This window comes from Myotis brandtii, unplaced genomic scaffold (genome assembly GCF_000412655.1).
Source record: "Myotis brandtii unplaced genomic scaffold, ASM41265v1 scaffold535, whole genome shotgun sequence".
NCBI lineage: Eukaryota > Metazoa > Chordata > Mammalia > Chiroptera > Vespertilionidae > Myotis > Myotis brandtii.
The window spans coordinates 647,296-666,229 of record NW_005369964.1 but is presented as its reverse complement, the minus strand read 5'-3'; the positions used below and the strand labels follow the sequence as shown (position 1 = coordinate 666,229).

The following is an 18,934-nucleotide window of genomic DNA, read 5'->3' as shown; positions in this document are numbered from 1 at the left end:
ACATGGAAAGAAAAAAAAAAAAACACCTTTGCTCTTGACTTATTCTTCACCCTACAAAAAATTATGATGAGCAGCTCCCTGACACTGACTTTCTCTGTTATTTTTCAGAGTCAGAAATTAGACCCTGTCTCCTTTGTTTTTCTGCCTCTTCTGATCTGGTTTCATTTAGGACTTTGAGGGAAGAAGAGTGGGATTTGCTTCTCTATGTTTCTGTTTGGGGGCTATTCTTATCCTTCCTTTGACAAGTTGCATCAGAATTGCTAAATTGGAAACTATTTTAGCCTGGTGGGTTAGGTAGGCACACCCGCATTCTCATCTCTCATCCTGCAAGGAACAGTTCTGCTAAATGATGACAAGCTTTGGTTACAAATAATTATAAACCAAAGCTTGATCATGTTTATTTTATGATGATGGTATTAAGGAAATAACAAAAAAAAAGTAGGTGATTTATACCCATTAACTTAACCAATTCGGCAAAATCTCAGTCTTCCAGGACACAGCCAAGAGAAGTGAGATCGATGAAACATTTCTGGGGACTGTGGAAATCAACTGCCTCAAGCCCAAACCCTTTTCTCTTCAGCAGTGGCATGAAAGCAATGCCAAGTTCAGGCATGACTAGGTTAGAACTACACATAAGGTAACAACTAGGTTGTCTAGTTTTCCCCAGATGATCAGAAGAATGCTGGTCTGTTCAAAAGTGACACACTGAGAAGGGATAGTTTACAATGTATGAAGAGGCAGAGAAATCATATAAGTCAAAGAGCCTCTAACATAAGGGAAAGCATCTGACAAATTTCAATATGACCCTAGGACCGTGGTCAGCAAACTGCGGCTCGCAAGCCACATGCGGCTCTTTGGCCCCTTGAGTGTGGCTCTTCCTAAGCCTTAGGAGTACCCTAATTAAGTTAATAACAATGTACCTACCTATATAGTTTAAATTTAAAAAATTTGGCTCTCAAAAGAAATTTCAATCGTACTGTTGATATTTGGCTCTGTTGACTAATGAGTTTGCCGACCACTGCCCTAGGACATTAACATGTTCTATCTCATAGAGTCTGTCCATGAAGGGAAAAATATGTGCAATGTACTTTAGAGAAATTTTACCAAAAATTTTTCAAACAAAACCTAAGAATTTCTTTATGATGGTGTTTCACATGAAGAGTGAATAATAAATTTTCAATTGTTAATATTATCATTATTTAATAGCCATGCATCAGCCATCATTAAAAAAATCACCCTATTTCACCAAGAGCTCAAAAATGTGAAGCATCCCTGTATATTATAATTAAATGTTTGAATAGAAGATCAAACCAAAAACAATACCTATGTAAATCCTCATAAAGCAAAATAGAAAAAGTTTAGAAAACTATTTCTTCAACATTGAATAACATTTAATCTTCATTTTTTTTCCCCTCTAGAGTATTACTTTACAGCTAGAAGAAGGTTATTGCTCTGGGCAAGCTTGGGCCAAGAATCTGACAAGTGTGAAAATCTAGGTTCCCTGCAGGATTCAATGTTATTATAGCAGCAAGTGATGGCTGTGACAATATAGCTTCATTCCTCAATTCCTTTTAGCTCTGGGGGCAAGATTTCAGACAGCACGAATCACTCAGTCCTGCTCAACCACCTCCAAGGCCAGAGTGGCTGGACTCCAAAATCCCAAAGTTAAAAGTGGAACTCAGGAGGGTTGGAGAAGGAGTTGCACTTTTGTTTTATAACCCTGAGAATCTAGAGACCTCGATACAAAAGAACGGAGACTCCAGACTAGGCCTAACTAGGACATCGGCTCCCCATTTCATTCTATCCCAGTTTGGGTCTAGAAAATAAACCATCAGACTTCACCTTTAAATATGTCAAAATTCTTCTCGTTGCAAGAAGACATTCATTTTATTTACTTTCTTTATTTTTGTTGCTGACACTATTACAGATAAAGTATGTAACCTTAACTTTTCCTATCAAATCGCATTTTCCTAATGAGTAAGCATTATTTCACAAATGCCCTGTCCTCATAGTAGATTCATCTTCATTGATCTTCCGTGCTTTAAGTTGGCTGATCTTACTTTGCTGTTTCTGAATAGCTAGGAATGAATGCTTCTTAACAAACCATGACATTTACTGAAAAAAGGACTAGCTAATGGGACCTATTGCATAAAGTGGGGGGAAACCCTCTTTGCATTCCAATAATTTCCCCTCTGGTTGTGAGCTTTGCCAAGTCTGTGCTCTTTCTTTACAACACTGTAGGCTTGTGGTTGGTACACTCTTCACTAAGAAAAGTTACCTTAATCAAAGCCATAAGAAAAATGAGCTTAGAAAAGTTGACATTTTCTTTATTGTTCAAGACAACAATTAGTTATCTAAAAGGTTACAAAACTTCCATTTTTAAATTAAATGCCTACAATATTTTCTCTAAGGTGTGACCATTAAAACACTTTTGAATTCTATTCCATAAAATTCCTGTATCTGTTTTAACTATAGAGATTTAATGTGTTAAGAGATTTGATCACTTTTGTAAAGAAAAGGGTAGGCACCTTTATAATCACAAGGTAGAGAGAGCTATCCTACCATAACTTGAACATGGACTGGGCCCATCGCAATCTGTCCACACAGTGGTACAACCGATCAAAACTCCAAAGTATAGCACAATTTTATTTATTCAAACAATTTGGAGCCAGGCAGGATCAGGACCTGCTTTTCTCCTATCACTCCATCCACCCCAAATGTTCAGCATCCTTACAACCTGGGCTACTCACGGATCTCAGAATGTCACCAACATTTCCCATCTTTGCCTTTGCTCACGTTCTCTCTTCACCTTGTAGAGTGGTCCTCCAACCCATCCCCAATTTAACCCTCTGGATCTGGTCCCCAGAAGCCATTCTTATTACCTGTGCCCACCTTCCTCTCAGCAACTGGATGTGATCCCTAAACTCAAAATGTCCAAGGACAAGAAAGGAGGGAAGAGGGGAGGGTGGAAGGGAAGAATGAACAGAAGTTTCCTATAGCATCTCTTAACTCTCCTGGGACAAATAGCTATTATGCAAGGCAGAACTTTTTATTCATTCACTTGACTTATTTCCCCTATAAGAGCAAAGGCTTCTTGAAGACAAGTGCTATGCTTCATCCATTTTTTATAACCTCCAGAGAATATGGGGCCGTGTCTGACTTATAGTAGTAGCTTATTATTCATAAATGTCTACGTATACTGAATTCAAATAAATATTTCAGATCTTGTCTTCTCTATAGGAGAAAAATTGATGAAGTTTCCAAACAGCAAGGAATGTTTGGAAACAGCTAGGGAACATTCCTCTGTATAAGTCAACTCACAGCCACCACTGTCAAACCAAAGTGACAAGTAGAGGAAGAAAGGACCCCTTCCACGAGCTTACTCTGCATTCGGTCGAGAGAAACCAAGGATTGCGCCCTATAAACGAGGTTGTATTATTTCAGTAGGTCTGGCCACACTGCCTCACTGGTCTCCCTAGCTCATTAACGCAAAGCTTCATTCACAGTTCTGTTGTGCGTGCACATGGCCACAGAGGCTGTAAAGTTGAGGCTGGTGACTAACTCTGCATCCTCATATGCTCCCCATCCCTGCCTTTGCCTCTTCCTACCCCACATCCTATCATTTGGGAAACTGTCATTTCCCAAAACCATCATTTCAAACAAGGGCTTTCCTACGAAAAACAACTGTACTCTTTGATTTATTGGATCGAAATAATCAATAGGTATTTTGAAGTTGGTGAAGATGTGAATTGTAAACCATCTTTCTAGAAAAAAAGAGGGAGAGCCCAAAAGAGAAGCAATTTGGAAGTCCAGGCTGGAACCTAAGAGGGAAGCAGGAAAGGTCAATATGAATTTCACCAATGTTACCAAGCATTGGGTACCGAGCCTTGGGCACCTTCTCTTACTTATACAAATTCAGACCAAGAGATCTCAGGATTTCTCTACGGGCTGGAGTAGAGCATCCATGTCCCTGTAGGGATTAGGATAGCTCTAGACCAATCTGTAGGTTCTAACCGGAAAGATCCTCTGGTCTGGATGCTCATGGCTTACTGGATGCTCACTGTAGCAGACCTGAATGCCCAGGTCAGCTCCGTAACTAGACTGGTATGCTCATGTCATCCCAAAGAGTAGGAATATCCTAAAACCAATTCCTCAGGAGGAGGCTGTAGTGGAAAGAAAGCAAATCAAGTCTCTTGGACTCAAGTATCAGTTCTATCCCTAACTAGTTATACGTGATCTTCAGCAAACCACCTAAGCAGAATTTCTTAATTCTTCAGAACCTGTGTTCCTGTCCATATGTAAAGTGAAAAAAATAATACTTTACATATATCCATAGTTGTAAAATCAAAATTAGATGATTTGCATAAAAACACTTCATAGATAGAAGCACTATACATATATGAAATATTATTATTTACCTACTACTGTTTAATTATTCATTCCAGGAGATAAGGAACAAGATATAATTAAACCCCATGTGATTACATGGAGTGGTGATTGTTTGTTCAGCATTACGCATCATGTTCAGCATTGGTGAAATTTGTAGTCAACATTAACATTCATCAGATGTTCTGAATCATCAAAGACAAAGAATTCCTGGTTCTCACAGCATTAGTGAAAATACAAGTTATATCTAATTTGGATTAAACCAATTTCAGACTAGCAGGTAAAAGTGTATATTTCATCAATTGGGATTAAATAAAGGTGTAGAGCTCCTACTAGCATTTACCACACATGCCTTGCAAGGGAGACCAAGACATCTGGGCTTGCGACCCAGATCTGTTTGTTACCGACAAACCTGTGGCACTTACTCTTCTCTGGGAACCTCAGTTTCCTCTTCTGTAAAATGAGAATATTAGCCTACTTCTAATATTTCAGCTATAGAATTCTATGAATTTTTTATATTTGCACAAGTCCTCCGATTTGACTCATAAATGTCATGGAGGAATGCAGCTCTTCGCTAGCCTTGCAGAGTATACCTTCTATACAAGTGTATTTCCATTGCAAATTTGCTGTGCATGTTCATATCCGAGAGCCATAAATTATAAATCCAGTGACAAAAAGTTCAGCCTTTACTTCAGGCCTAATCAATACAAGGTCTTGCACAGAGGAGCTCATTATCTGCACCAAACAAAAGTATATTCAATAGCAAGTTCTTCAGTTTCCATTTAATTATTATCTTAAACCATCCTGTAGTCTTCTGGCTGTCCTGGGATGTCTTTGCTTCCAGGTTAAAACATTCATTGTCCAGTGAATAATAATACAAAACTGGAAATCTAGTTTGAAATCATCTTATAAGCAATTTATAAGTTTCCAAATCTATAGAAGTTTTGCTTATGGTAGTGTCATGTAAACGATATTTATGTTTAATATGAACAATGCTTTTATTTGCCCCTTTTCCATCTTGTCACTTTTGATGGGACAATTAGATGCTTGAAGCTTTTCTTCACTTGAAGAAACATATACACACATTTTCCCAAAGAGATGTGAGAGGTTGGATTATTATAATGGGTGATAATAATTACAGACTAGCTTTTCAATTCAGCCCTATGACAAAAAGAAAAGATGGGGTCAAATAAAGATAGTTTGTGAAATTGCATAAGACCATTCTCAAAAAGATCTAACTGAAGGGGACCTGGATGGGTTTCACATTTGCAGTGAAGTCAGAATCAGATGTTCTTATTTTATCTTTCTTCCAACTCAGCACAGGTGAGGCACAAGCGATGCACAAAATAAGGTAAGAGACTCTGCCAAGTATTTGCTATCCCTTTTTTCTCATCAATTTTAAAAGAGAAAATACACTCTGGCCAACATCTACCATCTGCAATCATAATCTTGTGCTCCTCCTCCATCCCTCACCATCTCTCTTTCTAGAGTCATTTTTATAACACATAACAAACACACAGTCTTCAAGGTCTCCCTACTTGAAATTTTCCTTCTGAGGCCATTCTGAAAACTTTACCTTAAAACTATTCTTAGAAAATAATAATAGAAAAACAAAATCTTTGTTAGCATGATCCATTGATGGCAGTGACCAAGCTTGTTTCTGACAAATAAGCAGGTACTCAGAACCTTCACAGTTTTCCCAACAAGTTATGGGACTATTTGTGTGAATAACATTCAGTCTGTAATAGTCTTGCCTTCAGCCCTTAGGATAATTCAGAGACATCAAATGACAGTTACACTGTGCCAAGCTGGATATGACCCCATGATGCGCCAAACAATGGAAACTCTTTCTCTGAGACAGAAAGGCATGTAGAGCTGCAAAGAATCAGGAATGACTAAGGGGATGAGTGAATGACGGTGGTTCAAATGTATAACCTTTTAAAATGCGAATGAAATGTATGTTTTTTCCAATAGCAGATATATATGAACATAATATTTCTATGTGTAAATACACATACAAATATAAGTACTAGGTATGGTTCTAGTCTTACTGGCTCTCTGGGGAACAGTGCGTACTCAGGTAACAAGATGCTTCTTACTGGACCAAAAGTTACCAGCATCAAAAGCCATCTGCTAATATAAAAGGAATTGCTATGCCAGGGGCCCAGATGCTTGAGCACCTGGGGGAAGACCTTGGAGCTTGCCAAACCTAACTATATCACTGTGGTCCAGTGAGAGACACTGCACTCTTTCCTTTGTCCACCTGTGAGAGACAGTTGCACACAGCCCTTCAAGTCAGAAGTACCCACCTGGCATCTGTTCGGGTGTCCCACCGAGAGCTGGAGCAGACTGCTCTTGCCTGGTCAACCTCACAGCTTAAAAATCAACAACAACTCTATTTAAATAAGCATTAAAAACAACTTGAGCCTAGAAAATATACTTAGCGCTAACGGCATTGGATAGTAGGGGCAAGTTTAGTTTTCCTATTTGTAATTAACATCACATAGTAGATGTTTATATCACAAAAGTTTTGTGGTTTCATTTGAATCTCAAGAACATCCTGCAATGTTACTTTAATTCTTAACCTTCAGAACTGTCACGTGAATCAATTAACAAGAAATAACAATAAGTAAACTGTATATCCCAACCTGATCAGTTAGATTCTAAAGGACCTGGGACGTTCTTATAGAAATTGTAATTTATTTGATTGAGGTATTGGATTTTAGGATCTGATTCAGTTTCATCTGGGGCCTCACATTAGCACAGGATATTCTGAAATGGGCACCTGCTATTATCTTTGCTCTCTGAACACCTAGATTATTGACTGCTTACAGGGCTTTTATTGATTCTTCCAAAGTTCAAAACACTACATATCCTTAGCTTGTCGAAAAATAGAGGAAAATGCAATAAATAAAATCAAATCATATTTATGATTTAAAATGGTCATGTTACAATAAGGCTGTCTTCTAATAAGTGCCAATGAAAAAGCAAACTTTTCAGCTTCTAACAGGATAAGAAATATATTTTATGGGGTTCTTTTATTAACTTCACAGCAAATAAAAATTAAAAATTAAGTCATTTCATAAATTTTACCAGTTAGCAATGTATTTAAACATATCCATTCACTAATATGATGATTTACTTATGAATTTTTCATTATTTCCCATTCATGAGCTATTGCTAATCATTAGAGTTCATCTAGTGATTTGGTAATTTAAGAGAAATTTTGTTCTCTTTAACAATGCAATAAAAAGAAAGACCTTTAGAAAACAAGCATATATGGTCTTTTTTTTTTTAAGTTGGCAATGAAGCTTATTTAAGTTGGGCAAAAATTCAACTTCTCGGCCTAATTTGTCTTTGCAAAAGCAACCATTACTATTTGTTTGTCTGGAAGCTGGTTTGGCTGCCTCTACCAGGCATTAAATGACAACGTCAAAGTCTTCTCAGGAATCTCTTATCCAGGCTGGTGCAAACTTCACATTGGAGCACTTAGGAGCAGATGCTTCTTTCATGCCAAACATCAATGGGTTTGCTGCCTTCCACATCTCAAAACAACCTACTGAATCATCTACTGTTAGATCAAGGCTTTGCTTCACCCAAAAACTGGAAAAAGCCACCCAGGGCACTAACACCCCTGGGGCGACCCTCTAGGGAATCCGAAGGCCAAACCTGATGACCGAGCTGTTTGCTAAATTCGCTACTCTCTATGCACATTCAACAAGACAAGTCAGCCTCCGAAAGAAAGACGTTAAACAGATTTAAAGGGAGGATGAAAGAAGATACTCAACGGATTTTGGAGGTTAGGGTCTCGGGGAGGGAGAGCGCCCTCTTGGACTCCGCGGGCCCTTTCACGCTGTCCCTCAGGGAACGCACACTCTTCTGGCGGTTCCTTGCAAAGCGAGCCCTCTTGATCTTCCACAGCGCGGTGTCGCTGAGGTTGGTGACATTGGTCCTTACAGCAGTGATAGCTTTGCAAAAGGAATTAGAGGTTATCGTTTTCCTTAACTCCTATGGTATGCAACTAGCTTAAAACCATTCATCTGTGTATATTTTTCAGTATTACAAACCATCTTTCATGGATAGATGACTCATTCACCTTTCTCTCTTCAGGAAAGCTTATATGAAAAATCATGACTATTGCCTTTCATGACTATCGTCTAAATAAGATTAAATTATCTGATTTTGTTATCACTGGGTAACTAGCTGACTGACCAAAGTCTGTTCCCCATCTAGTCAGAGCTGTAGGTACCTAATTAAGAAGCATGAGAGAGTGAATTTGGAAGGTGCAAATATCTCTTACAAACTTGCTCGCAAGCATTACAATCATGATGATTGAATAGCATTTAAGCAACACACAGTCACAATTGTTTCTCACAAGTCCCCAAAAGGAACTAGAAAAATTGGGATTTCGGAATGCCAGAAAATAGTTAATCTGAGGGTGATTACAGTAGGTATTCAACAAACATTTGAGAGATGAAGTACACGAAGTCAAGGCATCCTCCCTAATGGGAAATCGAACTACACACATAGTGTCTTCTGCTTATCTAGCAAGCACAAGCATAGGAACCTCGACTCTATACAGCAAGTTCTTCCTTTTGCTTACTTGTAGGAAAAGGAAATTCTTTGTTACAATCCAAATGCAGCTGAGCTTCCAAAGAAAGTGTCTCAAATCTGTTGACAAAGAACTCCCAGCTCAAAGCAGGAATATCTTGCTTGAGAAAATGCAAGAGCAAAAGCTTGCTCAATATTGTGGGTCGATCTTTAACCACAGTATCAAACTGGAAGTCAAGACAAAGACACAGACCCTGGGGAAAAGGAGGGGGAAAGCAAAGTCAGATGTAAACATCTAAGTTGCTTCAAAGCAAATACACTAAGCAAAGTCAGTGGAACAAGGCAAACTCCTCAATCTATATTATAATGTAGAATGAGCACACTGAAAGCTTTCTTGCTGCAAATTTTGGTAGAAAAAATACAAAAGAGAAGCTTCTCTTAATTGTAGAATAGCCCTTAAATTTTGACTTAGAAATCTGAACTAAATGTATGTTACTAATTTTTTTTACCCAAATATCCTCAAGCCAATGTTTCTTTTATTAATGTCTGTAGTTTCTATCAAAGAAGCATAGTTCCAAAGACACATTTTAGAATACACAAAAAGGTGGTCTTTAAATTTCCTTTCAATGTTAAATTCTAAAATTTAGAATTAAAATTTCTAAAAGAAATTCAGATTTTAGAATTCTTTTAATGATTCTAAAAGAACATAAGTCATCTTCTTGGAATGTGAGTGAAACATAGAGTTTTAAAAAAGCAAAGATATAATGGGTTGAGCATCTATTTCTCTAGTATATAAGTCTACGATTCCCTTTTTTAAAAAACTGCAATTCATCCTATTAATTCATCCAACTCTCATCTAATGAGTGCCTCCTATGTTCCAGGCCCTGAGCAGCGGTAAGACATACAACCACCTAGTCTTATTAAGACCACAGAGAAGGACTATCCAGAAAACAACTGGAAGTGTTTACAAGGAAGGGTGAGCATCCATAGGCAGCACAACCCTAGAATATTTCAGATCCTGTACCATTGCCCTTTCTTCTTAGTCTTTTTTACAAGAACCCTTCCACTGATTGGGAGGCAGTGTATACACACACACACACACACACACACACACACACACACACAGAGTTAAGAATATGACTTTATTATGAGTCAGACCTGAGTCTTCTCTACCACTTACTAGCCGTGTGACTCTGAAATTACTTAAGCTTTCTAACCCTCAGCTTCTCTATCTGTAAAATAGGAACATACTAAAGGTTATTGTGGGGATTAACTGAAATAATGCAGGATCAGACACTTTTAATACACTGCCCTGAAAACACAATGCCTGTTTGATAAATGTTAGCTCTTGCCATTATTAACTTTAATGATAATGAAATAATGATAAATCAGGTGGCAATGGGGAAAAACAGAAGATCAGGACTTTGGAGGCTCTAGTTTTGGTTCTCCCAAAATTCACTCTGTGTCCTTTGATAAGTGACATTATCTCTCTGAGACCTGGTTTCTTCAACTATAAAATACATGTGCCAGCTGGCCAGTGTGGTTCAGTGGTTGAGCATCACCCTATGAACCAGGAGGTCACAGCTGGATTCCCAATCAGGGCACATGCCTGGGTTGTGGGCTCGGTCCCCAGTAGTGGGTGTGCTGGAGGCAGTCAATCAGTGATTCTCTCTCATCATTGATGTTTCCATCTCTTTCTCCCTCTCCCTTCTTCTGAAATCAATAAAAACATATTTTAAAAATAAATAAATTTTTAAAAATACAGGAGCCAAATAAGATAAATATACAACTCTCTCCAGGTCTTATAATTCATGTTACTTTGGCTTTAATTTGTAGCATTTCATTTTGGTAGCATATTTACCTTCTCATGGTTTGCCTTGATTTATAATTTACCTGATTTCTCTTGGAAACTAGCCTCAATTAAAAGGACTTTTAGCCCAGAAACCAGTGAAATGGTATAAACAAACTTCATTTAATAATCTGCCACAAAAAAAGTTATACAACAATTCCATTTGTCAGAAGTGATTCAGCACATAGACAAAGACTGAAAAGAAAGTATCAACATATAAAAATAAGAGGTCTGTTAATACGATGTGATTCTGAGATGTTTTTCCCAACTTAAAAATTTCCACAATCATCATCATCATCAGTAGTAACTGTGTTTATGTGACACATAACTCAGGGTTTAGTAGAGCAGAGCAGGTTACACACACTGAGGGACGTCACCTGCAACGCCGGCCTCTTTATGGTGTCGAGCAGGAGCCCGGCCCTGGTAGCCACTGCGGGGTTGACGTCCTCCACAGCCGCCAGAAAGCAGCAGAAAGCGTGTGCCAGCGAGTACTTCAGCAGGTGGTTTTTGGTCACTGAGTGAATATCCAGAAATCTACAAATTACAGCCACCTTTTCCACTGAAATGTGAAAGGCAGAGGACAAAAAATGACATGTATTTAGACAGTCTGAACCCACAGAGATAGGGTAACTGGGCCCCCAGACACTGATTTTAAATACCAAAAGGAACGTCTAGTGCCTCCTTTTGAGTGATCCGTGCAGCACAGACCACTTCTACTCAGTGCAGTATTTTTGTCAGGCAGCCTTGATTTAGTTCTGGGTTGTCTCTCTCTCTCTCTCTCTTTTTTTAAATGGTCTTTCCCATTGTTTAACTTCCAGCTGTGTTTCAAACGATTCAAAATGCCTCCATGTTCATTTCTTTGTCCATTCCACAGAGGTTCCACAGGGAGGTGGGAGGTGCCCGCCAGTCCTGGCTCTAGATTCTGGACCCTCCACTCCTCTTAGCGTGTCATGATGTGAAGTGACAACCAGTCTTCCCGGGCTGTACAGAGTACGTCTTCCATAAAATAGATGCACCCTACTTGATAGATTTCTAATTATTCTGCAAATCTATGTTCGCCAGTCCTGGCTCTAGATTCTGGACCCTCCACTCCACTCTTAGCGTGTCATGATGTGAAGTGATAACCAGTCTTCCCGGGGCTGTACAGCGTACGTCTTCCATAAAATAGATGCGCCCTACTTGATAGATTTCTAATTATTCTGCAAGTCTATGTTAAATGATTCCAGCCACTCTTAAAACAGAGCTTGATAAAAAGCCATAGAAGCAACATAGTTTCATGCAAATAGAGATGGTTCAGTATTTTGCTTAAGCTATTCTAGCAGCCTAGAATATTCTTTCTAGTCTTCTCTGCTAATGGATATTCTACCATCCTTTAAAAAATCTGCTGTTTAAATTCTACATGTTCTGTGAAGTCCACTCTGACTTCCTAGAGTGGTCTTTCCATACCATAAACTCCTGCAAAAATACTATTCATTGCCCTGGCTGGTTTGGCTCAGCGGATAGAGCATCCGCCTGCGGACTGAAGGGTCCTGGGTTCTATTCCAGTCAGGGCACATGCCTGGGTTGTGGGCTTGATCCCCAGTAGGGGGCGTGCAGGAGGCAGCTGATAAATGATTCTCTCTCATCATTGATGTTTCTATCTCTCTCTCTCTCCCCTCTCCCTTCCTCTCTGAAATGAATAAGAATATATATTTTTAAAATACTATTCATTTAGATATGGCATTTGTGTGTTCATATTTAGCTGTATGACATATCTTCTTTTGTGATCTTGAATTATATTTACACTTTTATAGTTTCTTAACCTTTTACATGTTTGTATTTGGTCCCATCAATTAAATTGAGAGCTTCTGAGAGCAGGAGTTTGCCCTTATACTCTTTTTATTAATCCCACATTTAGTATTTAGTAATTATTCAATAAATCCACTAATTCACTTATTTTAAAGACACCATCCTAGGTACTTGTTGGGGAGATGGAAGTAAATGGAAAAATGAACTGTTAGGGACTGAATTATTGTGCCCCCCCGCCCCAAAATTTACACATGAAGCCCTAACCCCCAATGTGATGGCATTTGGAGTTGGGACCTTGGGAGGTCATTAGGTTTAGATGAGGTCATGAGGGTGGGGCCCCCATGATGGGATTTGTGTCATTATAAAAATCAAAAGGAAAACTAGACACAGGGAGAAAGTGACCATCTACAAGCCCGGAAGAGAGCCCTCACCAAGGAACTGCATTGGCTGGCACCTTGATTTTGGACTCCCAGCCTCCAGAACTGTGAGAAATAAACTCTGTTGTTTAAGTCACCCAGTCTATGGTATTCTGTCATGGCAGCCCAAGGAGACTAACATGTGAATCATTCACAGGTCTTGACTTCAAAGTCAAGTCGGCTAAAAGAGATAAACAGGTACAACTATCACCAAAATGTAATATAGAAAGCTGTAAATGCTGTAAGTGATGTATAAATAAAATGCTATGGGAGCTTGGAGGATTAAAAACAACTTTCCACCAAGGGAACTGAGAAATGGAACTCAATGGGGGCCTTTGAAGGTGGTTCAAACGGAGATGGCATTTGACTGGGTTCTAGAAGGGAAGAAGGTTTCAGACTGAGAACAGAGACTGGCCAAGATATGGGTGAGGGGCAGTAGGAAGCAATGAGGAAAGTACAATGTCAGGTGAAAAAAGATGAGTGAGAAATGAGGCTACAAACACGAGCAGTCAGACCATGGGAGGTTTTGAATGTCCATTTAAGGAGTCTGAACTTTATTCTCTAGACATTGAAAACCCATTAAAATGTTTTGAATAGAAAAACAACATAATCAGAGCTGTGAATATTTTCATATTTTTTTTTGCTTGTGTTACTGGCGAAATGGATTAGCACAATTTAAAAACACAAAGAGGCCATCAAGAGTGCTGATGTTGCTAAGGGTGTGAAAGTGCTCAGAAAACAATGAGCACAGGCCATTGAAGAGGCAGAAAAATTGTTGTTGATTCAGATGAACAAAAAACAGTTAGCCAGTGATAGCATTTCGGAGACAGTGATATGTGAAAAAGTGAAGAAGCTGCATATTGACCTCCTGAGAGACACCCCTGAACGGAGTACTCAAAGTGATTTGTTGAAGGCTAGCAGGGGGTGATTCAAAAAATTTAAGAAAAGAAGTGTTTATTTGTAGATTAAACAGTATATTCGACATGTACTGTATATAAGAAAGGTTAAAACAGGGAGTCCTTTGGGGGTCTGGAACAGATTAATTCAATTTACATTGTTTCTAATGGGGAAAATATGATTCGGTTTTCAAACAAATTGCTTCTCGAACAACCTTCTGGAACTAATTAAGTTGAAGGGCCGAGGTTCCACTGTAATCAGTGCTTTTAACAAACACTCCCAGTAATGCCGATGCAAGTAACCCATTAGGTTGACCATTTAAGCCAGGACCCATGTGAAAGTAAACAGTGTACAATTAATAAATACTGGTGGAGGACAGGCATAAACTGGGCCTACCCTAGGCAAACTAGACAGGGCCAGGGCCACCCTCCCTAAAGATCACTCTGCAAAATATTACTATTGACAAAGCTCAGCTAAGTAGACACAACAAAGAATACCGGCAAGCAGGACAATGCCCTATAGGAAGAGGGAAGGAAAATGGAAGGCAGAAAGAGGTCTCATAACTGGACATCTGGTTTGTAATGTGATCCAGAGAGAATTGTTATAACACAGAGGTACCTGCTTCAAACCTCATCTTCCAGTCTTTGCTGTTGAAGTTGCCATTTATGATTGTCCAGAAGATGTCAGCACCATGAGGAAGCGACAACGCATGGAGCAGGAGAGGAACCGCCAGTGAAGATAACTGGGAGAAGTCGGATTTGATGACTCTCCACAGGCTGGAAACCAAGAAGCAAAGTGGTTACAGGCATGATAACTTTTAGAAAGAAAATACTATTACCTTGATTGATGAGAAGTAGAGTTAACCGGTAGATGGTCAGAATGCTTTCAGTGAAATTGCATTCATCCACAAGACTATGATCCTCTGATGAACTTTTCCTATGCTCTGTTCTGTTCATGTCTTTTTAAAGTAATTACTTTTATGTAACAACATAGAAAAATACCACTTAACATGACATTTTAACATAAAAAATTTTAATTGTATATTTTAAATTCAAGTAATAAATGAATAATGACTGTTAAATAATATACAAATTGATATTAGCTATGTTAAGATGGTGAAGTGATAGTGATTTTAATTTCTTTTTCTTATACTGAACATCTGGGAAGTTTTGTTCGTTTTGCCTGCCCAGCAGCCTTTTCCTTGTATTATTCTAGCAAGGAGCAACTCTTTCAATTAAGAACAGCCTCTTCAACTGGCAGAGCTGTCAATCAAGCCCCACCCACCCCCCCCTTCTCCTATTGTAAGAGTGAACACAAAACCCATGCTGATCAAAGTGCTTCAATGCTGAAAATCGAGTGATTAGTCAAGGGGTGGACATATGACGTAAGTATGGGAATGCTGGAATCCTTGTCCAGGTATTGATATAGACTCTGGGACAGAAAGATCTCTCTCCTTCTCACAGGAACAGCATGCTGAGAAGCAGCCAATACAGATGGAATGAGGCTAAGTGATGTTGAGGGAGGGAAAAAGGGAGAGGAGACAGAAAGAGAAAAAAGGAGAGAGAGGGAGAGAGAAATCCCTAGTAACACCTTGTGAGTGCTAGCCCTGCCTAAAACCAGACCACTACTGGTTAAAAATGTACCTTAGCAAGTTTAGCTAAGTTCCTATCAATTTCTACCAGAATAATTCTGAAGGTCTATTTTTACTTATCCTATATAATAAAAGCATAGTATGCAAATTGTCCCCTCAACCGGGAGTTTGTCTGGGAGTATGACCAGGGGGCGGGGCCGGCCAGGGAAAGGGAGGGAGGCCCCAGCCAACAGCAGCTAGGGACCCTACCAGTGCAAGAATTTTGTGCACTGGGCCTCTAGTAATATCTAAGCAGTTTCAAGTCTTTTATTCATTTATTTAAAGTATGCCTTTTGTTTGTTTTTGTTGTTTTATTTTGTTGTCTTTTGGCTCCAGAGTTAATCCAGAATTGAAACTATTTGTGACTTTAAAAAAACTCATAATGTACCCCTAAAAGATGGGAGGAGTGGCACAGTATCTCCAATTTATGGAGAATACAAGTCACTAAAGTTGCTGGTATCTCGGAAGACATACTAGACTTATAGGATGAAAAGGAGTAATTTTCAAATGCCATATGCTATAACTGAATTGTGGAAATCAGAAAAATATGGATCTAGTCTGAACCCTGTCATTAATTAACTGTGTAACCAAGTGTAAATGTAACTTGTCTGAACTTCCACTTCCTCCTAATGCTGGTTGTATTAAATGTTAGACACATAGTAGGTATTCAAAAACCTTACACTACTATTACCATAGTGAGGCTAAGGACGATGATACTTCTCTACAACAACAGGCCCTACGGAGAATGCAAAGGAAAAGGAAGGCATGAGCTCTGCCCTCATGGAACTTTCATTTCAGTAGAAGGAAGCAAATCGTATATGGCACGAATAGAAAACCGTCTCAGTGACAAAAATCCCTGGACTCTTCCAATCCCATACTGCTTTCTCGGGTCCCTACAGCAGCTTTGTTTGAAAAACAGAAGCATGTCCTTTCTCCAGATCCCTTCATTGTCCCTCAGGGTTTTTGAGGGTGACACCTGGGCTATGAAGCCCAAAGGCTAAGGCAGAGATGCCATGGCATCAATGATCCATTCGTTCCAACTACACCTCCAGTAGAGGTGGCTTTCACAACAGAAGTCAGCCCACGTCGTCTCCCCACTCTCCTGGAATGGGCAGAGCTTCTGCCCAACTCCTGACCCTGTCCCTTCACTGCTTCTGCCTGGATTTGCTGCTTGTCTCATCTGTTACACTGATCCTTTCAAAATTCTATCATTATCTCAATGCCTATCCAAATGGTATCTACTCCTGAGGCTTCTCTGATCATCCAAAAATGACCTCTCCCACCTATAACTACACAAAACAGTCACCCATCACACATCCTTGGGATTGACAGTAACATATATACATAGGTGACCATGTGGCTTCATTTATCCAAGATCTCAGTCAACTATATATTTATTATTTTGAGGTTATTATGAAAATCATCCCCTCTTCAATCTCAAGAATAGACCAATTTGAATAATAAACTATGTGGTCACGTTCTGTACACATACTATTCACCTTCTTCCAAACTAGATTGCAAATTACCAAAATGAATATTGTAAGCCCTCAATAATATTTTTGAACGAATACATGAATAAATGAACAAAATGAATAATGACAAATAGAGCCTCAACTTGGTTTAGTTACCAAGTTAATCTAAACCAACCTTTTCCTTTTTTAATCACTTCATTCCCTTATATATAAAAATGAGGATACTATTTTTCTAACTTATTTCCAGGAAGATTGTAACAGTTATTTTAAAGTTCTTAAGAAGAAAACCACTATGTAAATCCAGGGCAATATTTTCTTGTTTTTCTCAGAACGCCTGGGCAGTCTTTAAAAAAAAAATACATTATCAGATAATATGTGGAGAGATTTTAGATGTCTATTAGCAGTTCTATTTCAAGTAAGAAATTAAGTCCTTACTCAATTATACTAGGTAAATATTAACTTAGTACCTGTTGACATTTTTCTAGGTTACACTATATTCTGTTTCTTTAATTTATCTTCATTATTGGAAGTATTACAGATGTCCCCTTTTACTTCCCCATTGACTCCCTCCACCCGGTACCTGCCCACCCCCAGGCCTTCACCACGCTACTATCTGTGTCCATGGGTTGTGCATATATGCACGTAAGTTCTTTGGTTAACCTCTCCCCACCCACCCACCACCCGCGTCTTCCCTCTGAAATTCATCAGTCTGTTTCATGCTTCTATGGCTCTGGATCTATTTTGTTCATCAGTTTATTTTGTTCATCTAGGGTACACTATATTCTTAAGCCATCTAACAACTGAAAGGCATCACATGATCTTTATTTTGCCTTTCCTATTTCTATAGTATTTAGCAAAGAAAATTACTATTATTCATATTGACATACTTAATAATCAAACTAAATAAAAGTAATAAAAGTAGTTCCCATAGATGATCAGGCTGTCCTGGCTAAGAAAAATAATCCAAATAAATTGATACGTGTTATTCTAAAGACTTACATATAAGCAAAAAAGCCTAACATATAAACAAAAAAAAGGAAGACCTACCTTGCAATCAACATATGATCCTGAATGTAGGCTAAAAATTGAGGATGATCTTTTCTAGCAATGTATAAACACTCTCCGTGTAGACAGAGAATCTTCAGGCAATTGAGCATATTAAAAAGAATGTCTGGCTCTTCAAACTTAGCCATTTCCTATGCAAAAAACCACATGGTTACGGAATTATCTAAAACAGCAACGCTACCAAACCAAAAATTCAAATATTCCAAAAAATATACCTGGAAAATGGTGTATATTAGTCTCAAAGTTACTGGAAGCTGTTGGTAGCTAAACTTTCTTTCAGTATCATTCTTTACTGCTGTGAGGAAATAATTACACAGAGGTTAGCATAACTCCTCCTTTCCCCCACCGTGCACGAACTGGTCAAGATCATAAAGCCAAGAGGAGTAAAAACAGATATAGAAGATGTACATTTTTAAAGTGTATAATGTTTTCATTTGCTCTCTAAGTTAGCATATGTCCCTTCTATGATGCAAATGAAGGAAACCTTCTAGATCAGGATTCTCAGCTTCCTTTTTTCACCTAGTCCTCCTGTACTCAGATGTCTCTAGCTCCCTGAAGCAACCTTAGCCCAGCCCTGTGCCCCTGTGGGCCACTAGTTCTGCTGCTACCTGGAGGGGCCTGAGGCCTGGCTAGGTATGTTTTCCTAATTGAAAGGAAGACAAGCAGGTATTAAAGAGAGGTATTCAAGTTGTATTAGCACCTAAGGAAGAATTTAATCCCATGGACAAAGGGAACTTTTGAAAGAGGTGAATATATTCAAATCAGAACAACTACTCCTGGCTTTATTTCCTTATCAGCATCTCTAAAATCTCTGCCTCTATGGTAAAGAGTGGCAGGACATTTACATGAGGCATGCTAGGAAAAAGAATTCACCAGGAGC

The 18,934-nt window shown here is 38.8% G+C and overlaps 1 protein-coding gene across 14 annotated transcripts in view; it reads right to left on the bottom strand.

Annotated features, from left to right (window-relative positions):
• UNC79 (unc-79 homolog (C. elegans)) overlaps nucleotides 1-18,934 on the bottom strand; it is a 238,074-nt gene that overhangs the window by 78,086 nt on the left and 141,054 nt on the right. For 9 of the 14 annotated variants that reach the window (XM_014549096.1, XM_014549088.1, XM_014549086.1 and 6 more), the window contains 7 exons: nucleotides 18,270-18,349; nucleotides 18,037-18,185; nucleotides 14,506-14,663; nucleotides 11,164-11,345; nucleotides 8,990-9,191; nucleotides 8,175-8,354; nucleotides 6,696-6,761 (listed from right to left, as the gene is read on the bottom strand). In XM_014549096.1, the coding sequence (XP_014404582.1) occupies nucleotides 6,696-6,761; nucleotides 8,175-8,354; nucleotides 8,990-9,191; nucleotides 11,164-11,345; nucleotides 14,506-14,663; nucleotides 18,037-18,185; nucleotides 18,270-18,349 (1,017 nt within the window). The remainder of the gene's footprint in view (nucleotides 1-6,695; nucleotides 6,762-8,174; nucleotides 8,355-8,989; nucleotides 9,192-11,163; nucleotides 11,346-14,505; nucleotides 14,664-18,036; nucleotides 18,186-18,269; nucleotides 18,350-18,934) is intronic. The other 5 variants (XM_014549097.1, XM_014549087.1, XM_014549094.1 and 2 more) reach the window with 2 other exon arrangements.